This window comes from Penicillium expansum (genome assembly GCF_000769745.1).
Source record: "Penicillium expansum strain MD-8 chromosome Unknown contig52, whole genome shotgun sequence".
NCBI lineage: Eukaryota > Fungi > Ascomycota > Eurotiomycetes > Eurotiales > Aspergillaceae > Penicillium > Penicillium expansum.
Genome location: NW_015971294.1, coordinates 81755 through 94644, shown reverse-complemented (window position 1 = coordinate 94644; position 12890 = coordinate 81755). Strand labels below are relative to the sequence as shown.

At 47.8% G+C, this 12890-nt stretch overlaps 3 protein-coding genes across 3 annotated transcripts; 2 read left to right on the top strand and 1 right to left on the bottom strand.

The window, feature by feature from the left end:
• Positions 1–18: 18 nt before the first annotated feature.
• On the top strand, positions 19–870 carry PEX2_019650 (uncharacterized protein; the record flags this gene model as incomplete). The annotated part of the gene is made up of 3 exons (XM_016739240.1): positions 19–83; positions 142–507; positions 561–870. 3 exons carry the CDS (start codon positions 19–21, stop codon positions 868–870), a joined length of 741 nt encoding a protein of 246 aa, XP_016599179.1.
• Positions 871–4682: 3812 nt separating this feature from the next.
• PEX2_019640 (putative transcription initiation factor TFIID subunit 12) lies at positions 4683–6601 on the top strand (the record flags this gene model as incomplete). The annotated part of the gene is made up of 2 exons (XM_016739239.1): positions 4683–6278; positions 6347–6601. The coding sequence occupies 2 exons, from the start codon at positions 4683–4685 to the stop codon at positions 6599–6601; spliced, it is 1851 nt and encodes a 616-aa protein (XP_016599178.1).
• Positions 6602–8157: 1556 nt separating this feature from the next.
• PEX2_019630 (1-phosphatidylinositol-4-phosphate 5-kinase) lies at positions 8158–10814 on the bottom strand (the record flags this gene model as incomplete). The annotated part of the gene is made up of 2 exons (XM_016739238.1): positions 8158–9652; positions 9703–10814. 2 exons carry the CDS (start codon positions 10812–10814, stop codon positions 8158–8160), a joined length of 2607 nt encoding a protein of 868 aa, XP_016599177.1.
• Positions 10815–12890: the final 2076 nt, after the last annotated feature.

Sequence of the window (12890 nt, the reverse complement as noted above, 5' to 3'; positions counted from 1 at the left end):
CTCAAAACACCCGCAAACATGTCGTTGCTCAATTCTCACCTAGAGCAGATTACGCTCTCTTCCAATGCTATTGCCAATTTGCCGTTAGTGCTTGTGATATCCCTCAATAACCATGTTGCTTTCACTAACGCAAGCGTCCAGGTTTCCTCCCCCACGTATTTTCACCACTGCACTGTTGGGCTCCCACGATATCACAGCCTTAATCCGTGATACTGAAGCCCACGAACGAGCACTCTTCCAGGTCGACCCCTCTACCAAGGCCCATGGATCACAAAGACGCGCCACACGACGGGGGACTATGTTCCCTGCTGAGACCGAAAGGGAGTCAATGGCAAGCCGCATTTATTCCGCGCGAGACAACCGTAACCAGTCTGCAGTGGCAAGAGTACTGGGACACGATATGATGGAAGAGATCAAGCGATCAGCGGGCACCTCAACTAGGGGACCCCGCGGGGAGGTCAACATTGAAGTGCTCCTTCGAGGCGCCGAGATCCTGTGCAATGTCTAGTGAGTTCTATGCCTCTGATAATAACTTATAGTTTAATCTAACCAGCTCAAAGTCCAGTTGCCGGTGCACAGGAAAAGATTGCCAACCTTCGCTATCGACATGAGATGATCAGTGAGTCCATAGCACAGTTGGAAGGTAGGGTTGCAACAAACACTGCAGAACTGGATCAGATGAGACACTCTTATGGGGACAATGAAGATGATTTTCCCCCCGCACCAGTAGCACAACCAGAGATCCCGGAGGTCACTGATGAGGATATTGAGCGAGAGTTAGCCGAAATCCGTGTCTTGGAGCAGAGGAAGCGAAGGCTAGAAGAGCGGGTTACAGGCATGGATCGTGATCTCGGTGGTTTGATAGGCTGATTCTTCTATTTCGCCATGTTTGAATTCCTACATTGTGGAATACTTTCTATTGACCTCTTGTCTCCGTCCCTACCCAGCACAAAAGGACATCTTGCTCTGTGGACACCTCCTCCGGCTGGATACCACAAAGTTCTCTCAAAAAAGAGTTTTACAGTTTGATGACTCGCCCCTGGTTTAACCTGCGCTAGTCATGTCTCCGATATTTATTGGTGACAACAGGGTCTGGCAAGTTGTTATACTCAGCCAGAATAGGCCCCTCAGTGCCGCAGGCTGTTTTTATACTGAACCTTTCTTCTGGGAAAAATTTACCTTGTCGTCAAAAACGCGCCTCGCGTCCTGCGACAAGGTCATTCCGACTAGCAACCTCCGGTGCCCACATTATCCATGCCAAACTACCCATGAGACATGCCCACGATACAGCTTTCCATGCTTTACGATAGTAATGAATACCAAGACCAATTCATTAGTCACGCTACTACCACTCAGTATCAGCAGGATTACCTACGACATAATACATAGTAGAAACTACGTACCATTTACTAGTGGGTTTCTGTTATTTCTTCTATTTTTGGCTTTCTCACTCCATTTTAGGGCTCACCTCTTGCCGCCCTTTGTGGGTATACCTATACAAGTACCGAGAACGTTCCTCGGATGACCACCGTGACAGGAATTAATCTTTTTCAATAAATCGGCAATTCGGTTTATAGCATCTTTGAACTGTGGAGTAATCAAATCCCGAATCTATAACAGGGAACCATACATCCTTTCGATATTTCTGCAATCCAAAAGTTCCACGATGTTCTTAGGTAGAAGGGCACTCTGCTAGCTGGCAGGTCATATGTTTCTGATGTGCTCAGCAGGGCTGGAAACAGACCTACTACAGAATTTCATAGACCCTTTCTTTTTGCGAATGACAGACCCCTGGTGAGACTACCAGTGCCCACGCCGATAATGCATGTCTACAGAGTTTGAATGCCTGCTTGCATTGTCGAAAGACTAAGAAGTAGATACCTATAGATGGGGTCTTTTTACTTTCTATAAGAGAGCAAGAATAGTCGACCGCTTATGTGGCCTTGTGATGTCTTTTGGGTGTCTTCTTCTAGGTATTTCCTCCCGCTTCCCGATCACTCTACAGGCTTCTCCGAGAGCCTTCACTTTCTGGGGCATTCCGGGGAACATCGGGGCGTAACGGCCTAGATTACTATTAGAAGTGGATCAATGACTACAAAGATACTACTTACTTCGGAAAATCATGAATGAGTTCAATGGTTGTGGCGTTATCCCCCCTTCTATGGTTAGATAAGAGGAAGAGAGGAACAAATCAGAGTGAATATAGATATTAGGAGAACATTGAGGTAAATAGCGAATGTGAGATTGATTGATTGAGCAGTTGAAGAACCTAGGTTCTAGACTACGAAGTTGATAATAAAGAATAATACAAGTAAGATATTAACTTGATCCTTTAATTAGGCCTTACTTACTCCCTGTATCTGAAGTGATTTTGATATCTTATATCTATTAGTGATAGAGCTGTTAGTCTTACAATTCTAGAAATTGAATTGGATCCTGGTTTCACTCTTTATCTAATTTCCATTAGTATCCCTATTTCTGTATAGAAAGGCTCTATATAGTCTAAGTGTTCTTTTCACCGTATATACAATGTAGAGTAATAGATCCTATAACTAACAGAACTAAGAAAATATATCTAAAAAGACATCTAAAAAGAGATCTAAAAGACACCTGAATACTATCTTAAGCTAGATAGATCACAATATTAGCAGCTGTATACGCGGCCGACTACTTTCATATAATTGTCAAGTCAATTAAGAATTTAGATCAACGGAGCAAGGCCCCGAGGCTAAAGTTTCGACCTATATAACCCACCTACCCTACCCGTTCCTCTCTTCCTCTTAACTAAATCATAGAAGGGGAGACGACGCCTACGATCACTCAACTCGTTTATGATCTTCCGAAGTAAGCAGTATCTTCGTGGCTATTGATCCGCTTCTAATAGCAATCTAGGCTTTTACACTCCGATGTTCCCCGAAATTCCGCAGAAGTTAAAGGCTCGCGGGGGGCCTATGAAGTGATTGAGAAAATAGGGGGTGCGTATCATTCAAAAAGACCATCAAAAAGACCATCAAAAAGAGATATAATAAGGCTGTATAAGCGGCGGCCGACTATCTAACTTATCGCTCGTGCCATCCTGCGTAAATTGGGGATATTGAGCGCCGCTTGGTAAAGGCCAGGTATAGCAGTTCGTGGCTTGTTGAAAAGAATCGGGGCATTTAGTAGAGCCAGGCTGGCTTCCTTCGCATGATCCATGCAGTTTAGTCCTAGACAGCGTATATCTAGTTACAACCTTCTTGTGAGATCGGTGAGAGTAGCTACTGGACGTGCGTAGGTTTATTCGTCAAACGTAGTGCCCTCAATTGCATCAAAAACGGTATCCACGCCATTGACACTGTCCCGGGCGACGTCAGGAGTCGTGTTCACCAATTGACCAAGATGGACCTGGCTGTTCTCAGCGGTAATGAATCGAAGCAGGTGAGTCCAGGATGGAATTATTTGGTACGTGGATGGTTGGTGGTGTGGTGTATTGTTTCTAACAAAATACTTTCAATTAATGCTCAGCCAACCAGTTGCTAGGCATGTGGTGTGGACTCGGGTTATATTGACTTGACCCCCGAGGCTCAGTCGCCAATGCGTCGGACAGTCTCTATCGATCTGGTGTTGGTTATTGAGGTGAAAATTGAGCTGGAGCTTGACCTAGAGGAGAAGAAATTGCTCTCTCAAGGATTAAGCTGAACTTCTGATGTCTGGAATGGAGTGATATAGGCCCTGCTAACAGGAAATTGCAGGAGACTATCGTACAGCGTGGAACGATGCATCTTTGGAGAAACTCACCATCCTCCAAGTCAGCTAGAATGACGTCTGTCCTTATGTTTAAGGAATCCTTTGTTGGAGGACATATGCTCAGTTCAAAACAAGAATAGCTGATTGGTTGAACTTAGCACGAACGTCTTTGCTTTGAGGTCAGCCATCTTTGTAGCAACAGTGTCTTCTATAGTTCCATGTGCAAGCTATCATGTAACTTCAAAGTCCAATGAAAACTCTACTTAGATGCAACATTGTGAATTGCAAGCAGAATATAATTAACAAAGCAAGAATGACAAAACATTGGACCCTGTTGAACGTATAGTTCTGAGTGACCCGTGATAATGGTCTGTGCTCGGATTTATGAACTTGACCGCCTTCAAGCGGGAGGTTTAGTCAGCTGAGCCTCTGCCTCCAGGGGCTCAGCCCCTGGGGCCCGGGGCTTCCTCAGCTTTCTCCAGGGCTCATAGGCGGCCCTAGAGGTTGTGCACTATATGCCCGTCTCAGGAGTTACATATATAATTTCCCCCAGCAATACCATATGGATTACTTGATCTAAAAAGCCAAAGACGATCACAGCCAATAACAGAATATCCAAATTATTATACCAAATATTAAAGACACGTCTAGGTATCTGCGATATTGTAGTTTGACAGAACATTGGCCTCTGTTAAAGGGCGAATGCCAAGACCGGGCCCAACCTCCATCACCGCCGTCAAAAGTTGTAATCTGCCAACGCTGAAGTCACATTGCATTCGGACTTCCCTATTTTACCATCTTGTGCGGGGTAGTATAGCCTCGCTTAATACCCAGGCAACTGCGAACGGCTATATCTGAAAACACAAACTATTTCGCGTCGATTATCCTGTCTCCAGCACCATTCAACTCCTCGTGCCCTTGGATCCTCAGCAGAGCACCAGTACATCATCGCAGAAATGGATGGCTCTCAGGGCCAAGTTGGCCAGCCAATGGGTGCCCCGCAGCCACAGCACTCAAACCTCATTCGAACTGATCAAGTGCAGAAGCTACCGCACCTCAGTGACCAGCAGAAGGCCCAGCATACCCAGCTAGTGCGCAGCCTCTGGGATCTGCTGAACACCCGCGACCCACAGACCCACGAATACCAACAGGCGCATACGAAGCTCTCGCAGCTGTCCCAGAACTTGATGAAGGGGATGCGGGTTTTCCAGCAGAACCGACAACAGGCAATGCAACAGCACCAGCACCAGCAGGCAGCAGTACAGGGGCAGCCACAGCAAGGGCAGCAGACACAGCCGGTGCAACAAGCTCCTCAGGGAACGCAGGGACCACAGGGACAAGCGGTCCAGCGAACACAATCCAACAACCCACAGACGATCAATCAGCTCATCCCGCAAATCCAAGCCCGGGTCAGCGCGCTCAACTTTTTCCTGCCTCCGAACGTGACCCCGGAGCAGGTGCAAACATGGATACCCGAGGCTCGGTTGCGATATGGTATCGCCCTTCAGAAGCAGGAGGTTGGACGGGCTCGGATGGCCGATCTTCGTTCGTCATATGCTCAGCGGCAGGCTCAGGGAAATATGAGCCAAGAGGAGATGCAAGAATTCAAAAATCGACAGTTGGCAGCTGAGAAGCTTTTCCGAGAGGGTAGCGAGTTCTTGAACAAGTTCAAGGAACAGCAGGAAAGCTTCAAGATTCAGTCGCAACAAAATCCACAGAATCAAGCGATGAATCAGACAGCACAGGCAAATACGCCCGTCAATATGAACCAAGCCCCAGTCGCAACTCCCGTATCAGCCCAAAATATACCGAATACCCAGGCAGGAACGGGAGCAAACCCTATGCAATCAGGGCAACCTCAACCCCCAGCTCCTCATACTATCAACTCAGCGGTCAACGCAGCGCGCCAAACTGCCATGTCCCCCTCTGTCTCTCAACCTGGACAACCACCTGCCCAGTCTGCTGGAAACACCCCAGTCCCAATCAGTGCACCACTGCCTCAGGTGCAACGTCCGCAACAACCATCCCAGCAAGGAACTCCAGGAGGGCAAGTCACATTCAGCCAAAACCCCCATCCTGACGGCTCCACCCCCACACCACCAGGGCCTCCCCAACAGGTGAACCAAGGCCCGCCTCGTCCTCTCTCACACCAAGCTGCTATCTCCCAAGCGGCACAAACCTACACCAACCCCACTCCTCAACAGCAAACAATGAACCAACAAGCCCAGGTCAACCAGCAGGCTCACCCCCAGGGTTATCTTGCCAACCGTCCAGGTGAAACCCCCAACCGCAACACCAACATGGCAATTCCCAAGAACCTGCACGTCTCGACCCCCGAGCCCGTCTCAATGCCAGGCTCCCGTCCCTCTCTTTCTGGTGGTCCCAGCCACGGCGCCATGGGTATGATGGGCCAGCCCGCGATCCAGAAGCACCCCGGCTATGTCCTGGAAGGTGAAGGCCAGCGCGTGCTGAGCAAGAAGATGCTCGACATCCTCGTGCGCCAGGTCACCGGTGGCGGCGAAGGAGAAATGTTGACTCCAGATGCGGAAGAGGTAAGTCTTTCTGTCTCCAAAGTGAGAGACAAATCAAAAAGAGACAAGAAATGTTAACATTTTCCCAGTTCATCCTCCAAATGGCCGATGATTTCGTCGACGAAGTCATCACCCAAGCCTGCCGTCTTGCTAAGCTGCGTCCTTCCTCGACCCTCGAGCTGCGCGATATCCAGCTCGTCCTCGAGCGCAACTACAACATGCGTATCTCAGGCTTCTCTACTGATGACCTCCGCACCGTCAAGAAGCCCCAGCCTACTCAGGGCTGGACTCAGAAAATGTCTGCTATTCAGGCTGCCAAGGTCACTCAGGGCAAGAACGAGTAAGATGTAGATGCAGCTCGCATCACGGCTGCCATCGTAATCTGGGGTGCAGACGGTCTGGACTGCCTTTTTTTCCCAGCTATGTTGCACATTCTGCTTTGCTTTACGTTTCATGTTTCTTTCTCGGAGGTCAAATGGGGGTGTTCTTTTTTTTTCATTTTCTGTTTCTATTTTACCCTTTCTATTGATTCTCTTGAGAATATGGCGTCTACATGATGAATGGGCAGGTCTTACATATCTTTCTTTGCTTTGCTTATTTGACTCGTGTTCCATGGGTGGAACGAAATCTTTTTAGTGGTCTCTTACTTAGGTCCTTCTTTTTCGTGCGGCCCAGCCTATGCTGTGCTTGAATAATGAATTATCTACCCTGGCTTGTCTAGGTTTAATTCGGTCCTTGTGCTGGTAATCTTGTGTATGCACTTGGTCTTCTGAGCGAGGCTAACACTTGCTTAAGGCCCTACGCTTGTCCGCTCCGGTCTAGAGAAGATGTAAGCATATTGACCAAGTTAAGCCCTAGTATCAAGTTCCACCTGGGAACCCACCATAGTATTACACCTGCGCAATATCCCAGTAGTTGTAGTCTGGACATTGTGTCCACGGAGTTCGCTAACTATGTAGCATCTACATTACAACTCGTTGGGTTTACCATCGATTACCGGGCACAACCAATAGAAAAGAAGTATTAAGGAAGTTCCCACGCTGAGTTCTGCTAAGTTGATCACCCTCAGCAAATAAGAAGCACGAATATCGAGAGAAAACATGTGGTATAATGATTGGTACAGGGTATGGAGAGAGACTCGATTAAGGAACAAGGAACAAGCAAATCAAAGAGAAAAGAAGAAGAAGAAGAAGAAGAAGAGACGGGATACACAAGAGATACAATAAAGGAAAAAAAAGCGTTCGATGAACGGAGTGAGGACCGGATTTTGGGCCCGGCGGTATTCTTTGGCTGTGAGGAAGTGCTTCAAGAACAAAATTAGAACAAAAAGGAAAAAGAAAATGAGATGGTTGGTGGAAAGATTGGATCATCAATGTGACGTTGGCACAGGATATGACGATAGCACTTATTAGGCTGGAGATGAAGTCTGGTTATGATATAGAGAGTGTGGCAACGGTATGTTCGATCAATGAAGGTGGAATCTGTACTGTCCGCGGTACAGGGTCGTGCCAAGCAAGGCTAGAGAGAATGAAGGCGCTTGAGACGGCGAAGAAAAGAGGAAAAGTCGGTGAGGTTGAGCCTTCGGGGTTTCGGGCTTTGTCCAAATGTTCCGAGTAATCCAGGCAAAGGTAAAATGGAAACAGGCGAAGAGACGGAGATGAGTCGCTCAACAGTCAACAAAAATTATACACATGTCACTCGTGAACATCAGTTTCTTGCGGAAAGTGTTTGGGGAAAGTATGAGGATAGGAAGATGATATGCCTCGCGCAGACCCATGCTGAGGAAACAAAATAGGTGGTTCTATCAAGAGCAACAAGGGGGGATATCTCGCTGAATACAAAAAAAAACAAGGCAAAGAGACAAATAAAGGTATCAAGGGATGGCAGTCGCTGCAAAGAGCTAACGTCGGATCGGACTGGAAGTCATGAAATTGCGCCGATCAACTTCCTTGCCTTTGCTGGGGGTTGGCGGTGGAGCATCACGAGGGATAGGAGGTAATTCCTTGTCTGATGCTGGAGGGCCGTTTCGACTGTGTGAGCTGCGCCCTCCGACACTGCTTGCCTCGCCAGCTTCGTCCACAATGGGGAGAGTCGAAGTCGGACCGGGGCCCCCAGCATCTGCTGGGTCCCAAACAGTAGCTAATGTTCGAGGATGTGTGACGGACACGTCTTTCGATGCCTCCTTCTCTGCTGCCTGCATTGTTCGCTCGACTGAAGAGGATCTCGAACGTGGGTTTTCAGTTGATTGCTGGGGTGCACCGGAGGCGGAGACTCGAGAATCGCGTCGTCGTTCGGCTTCTTCCCTCGACATGGTGATTCCTTTGATGAAATTAATGAAGCGCTCTCCGTAGGTCTCTGGTGGGATTGGAGATATTTGTGTCCGATCATGTGAGAGTCCTTTGAAAAAGTTCTCAAGTTTTTTAGTGGTTCCATAATGAGTCAGGCAATCAATTATACCGAGATAATAGATCTCATCCCCGGGTTGGCCATTCTCATGAGTGGCTCGGAAACCTCCATCATCCGCGTAGAAGACATGGTATTTCCGTTCATCGAGGATCTCATCTGGCATCTTCGCAGCTGCTTTGTCCAATGGAACAGGCCGTTCGCGTTTGATAAGCATGCGCAGCTCCCGGGCCTTGCGTTCATTTTCCAATTTCGATGGAGTGCGCATGAGGTTGTTGGGAGTCGTATCCTCTTCGCGGTTACCTCCTGGCTGGAAGACCTGAAGAGTCTTGTCACGCAGTTTCTCTTCATTACCCCTGCCCGCATCATGGATTCCTACCAGAAGAGAATAGTCCATGATCTTGAGTCTTTGAAGCAACACAACGTCGCGTTTCAATTGCTCAATGAAGAATTCTCGTTTTGGCGGGCCACATTCCAAGTGACGGTTGCGACGAACCCAGTTCAGGTCCTTCATAGTCGCTCTGGGGTTTCTCTCGAGATCTGACTCTTGCAAATCACGACCAATCGTCGAGCCCTTCAGGTCGAATGTCTGGTGGATATCCCGGTGGGGCGGAAACAGGTTGTTCATCACAACAAAGTGGATCTTTCGGCCGTATGCCATCTTGACTCGGTGCAATCCGTAGAATTGTGAGATCAGTGTGTTTGGGTTGTTCTCCACGTGTCGGTAGTACTCGGGAAGAATCTTCCGCAGAAGCTTGTGCTCGGAATGATGAATGGTCTTGATGATGTACTTGTAGTCGCGTGAGAAGTAAAAGAAGCTCCCGCTCTTTCCGGGGGAGCCCAGTTCCGACAAAATGTACTTGCTTGTGAGGGACATAAGGTAATCGGCAGGATCGAGACGGAACTTGGCGCGAAGGTGTCGGAACACCCAAGGTGCGTAGTCTTTGAACTTGAAGTCGTATTTCGCGGAGGGAATCAGCTCGTTTCCGGTTCTGCTGCTGTCAGTCATATCCAAGTTGTCAATATTGAAAGGGGTGCGCACATGTCAAAGGAGAACTTGTGTTTGGCATCAAAGTCCGCCGGGGTGAGTTCCCGGTCCATTTTCGCGTTGATTCTCGAGACCGTGAAGCGGATACCAGTCAACATGTTATATGCCGTCACATAGTTGACGTGGTTTTGGTCGACCTTGGTGCCGACAATCACCCGCTCGTCATCCTCCTCTTCGCGGCGTCGTCGCGAGGCTCGCCTTTGTTTGATAGCTTCGGCCCATCGGTTCGCATCTTCATCCGGCGGTGCCTCATCCAAAGTGATATCTTGCTGGGTGCTGTTCTTCGTTGCCCGTCTGATCAGACCGACCGAGGCGCGTCGGAAGCCAGTCGTCGGTGACATTCGGCCAGTGCTGTACGCTGCGTCATCGGTGTATTCTCGGCTATCTCTTCGGACACTAGGCGTTCTCGGAACCTGCAATGAATGTCGTTGTCGCATACTGGAGTTCTGCGATTCTGGCATGGAAGCAGCGTCGAGTGTGGATGAGGCAGGAGGGGAGGAGTGGCGTGGTTGGCCGGGCTTCGAGTTCGGCGTCAGGCGATCAGGGTCTGGGGAATAACGGCCGGTCTCATCCTGCTGCGGGATTTGTAAAAGCGAGGCCGATGGCGAGATCGAAGTCTCATCGGCGTTGGGTGGATGAACGTCTCCATTGACCATGAGTTTCTGGACAGGTCGACCATTTGCCGTGCCATTGGGTTGTTGGGTGGAAGGGGGTGCTGTTGTGGAAATAGTTCCCGGTCCAGTGTCGGAAGTTTTACGGTCCAGCATAGCGGACGGGCGGCCGTTCTCGCGGGGATCCCTCGTGGATCCATTGCCTAGCGAATGCATGCTGCCGTCCTTGGACAGGGGCACTTCGCGCGTGTATGAGCCGACACTAGAGCGAGGGCCATTCAGGGAGTATGCACTACCGTTCTTCAAGTCGGTCAGAAGGTGTCGGTCATTCTGAGAGTCGTGGTTCGCGTCGTTGCCGTCGGCCCAGTTGGTCCACAGGAAAGTATTTCCGACAGGGGTCTTGTCGTGCGACTTTCGAGATGATTCGAACGAGCGGGGGTGGGTAGCCGTGGCCGTGGCAGACTGATAGGAGACGTCGTTGGAAAAGGCTGGCATGTTGAATTTTCAGGGAACGGGGGTGACGTGAGTTCTGCGTGGACCGGCAACCCGAAGTGACGGCAGTCGCCCTTATTGGCGGAGAATCCAGGAAAGTTGTGAACCAGACGGAGTTCCAGATGATAGGAAACAAAGAGAGTATAGAGCCAGTTGCCCAGGGCGAGGGTATTCAACCGATCAACATAATTCAGCCAATACAAAAGGGGAAGGGTAAATGAGGTTGTTAGAATGGGGGAAATATGGGGGGGAGAAGGGAAGTTGGTTGTCTGGGAGAAAAGAATTACACGTATGTACGAAATGTACCCTCCACTATTCACATCTTCAATGTTGCTATTTGAATTTCTTCATATTTTTTAAGATGTTTATATGTTTAAATCGATAATACCTTTAATTCTTTACTTAGGGAATCTGTTCATAGAGATATAGAGATATACGGAGTAGATATATAGATATCATTATGGTGGTTGGTATGTAATATGGTAAAATACCAGGGTAGCAGGCTGCTGCATAAAAAACTCGGATGTTCAATGAGCGCGGTTTAGCACATCATATTTTCATATTTTCATATTTTCATTTGTACTGTACTCTTCAATATAAAATTGCCAATTTCATTGGTCTCTCTCATTTCCATACCCCTCAGTTTCAGTTGTTTATGCAAGGAGGTCTTGTACAAACCCGTACAATACTATCTACGGAGTACTCCGTAGATTGAGTCTTTATAGTTATATCAAGGCAAGGTGGACATGGTGACATATGACAAATACCATAACAGTCATTGTTCTGTACTCTGTATTGTGTATTGTGCATTGTGTATTCCATACAGATCAATACACTGGGGAGATGCAGGACCAACGGTGGCGACCAATTAAAATGTCAATAAGCCTATCTGGTGTCCCTGACCCTGCAATTTCTTTTAGTTCAGCCCTGGGAGATAAAAGAATCAGACAATGTTCTTCTACTCCGTACAACTTAGCACGACTGTCTCTATACTGTATACTCCATACTCCGCACACACTTCAAATTCCAAAAAGAGGGCTCCATAATGAAATCCTCTCCTGCGCCACAGGGGAAATTCTCCACTTCCTATACAAATAATACAAAGATACAACGATACAATGTAATAAGGATAATCCACCGGCATCCCCGAGCTCCGGGGTGAAAGTATTGCTAACATCCGAGCCGATAGTAAAAATAGACAGTCGATCTCTAGGTTGTATTCCGTACGGAGCAGAAGGACCCGATATTGTAGGGCATCCGTGTGCAGATCCAATTTTGAAGGGCTAATCCCCATATAGGAGCTAGGAGCTATCTACGGAGTATAAAGACATCCGCTTTGTCATCCACCAATTATCCTATTTTCCACTTTTCCTGCCGGACTCCAAAAAAAATGGCGCAATCATATCTCTGCACGATCCCTACCTTTAACTTTAACCTATCACCTTTAACATCCTGGCATGACCATTTAGAGATCGTTATCATATACCTTATGGATCGTTACATCTCCATGTGTGCGGATGGCAAGGTAGGATTGAACCAAAATTTCTGCTTCGCACGACTTGGGTAAATTTAGAACGTAGTCCAAGCATCTATTCATGAAATATTTTAACAAGTATATGAGTTCCCAAACTGCCGATGACTACGGAGTATGTATCAGATAGTTCCAATCAAATAAAATATGGGTCTGACCAAGCTTCCGAGGTTCCCTCATTCCCCGTCGAATCTGTGCATGTATAGACTCTACTGGGTAAAGAGACCACGCCAATATTTCGCTGTCCAAATCCCTTCAATTTTCTTCGATTTATTTTCTTTCCCTACTACAGAGTACCCAATCCCAAGATCACACTCAAACAAGATTAAATCATACAATAATGAAGTGTGGAGTAATTAGATTTGCTTTTTCCATCACTCTTTTGCCGCCGAACTATCAGACGCCGAGACTGCGTGAGGTAATTAGCCATTTCCGTCCTAGCTGAATTTAAGAACAAAGAAAAACAGCCTCACCGCAACCTACTCTATCCCTTTGCATGATCCCAATTTAATATTGTGACCTCACTTGCATAGGTCACATATCATGTG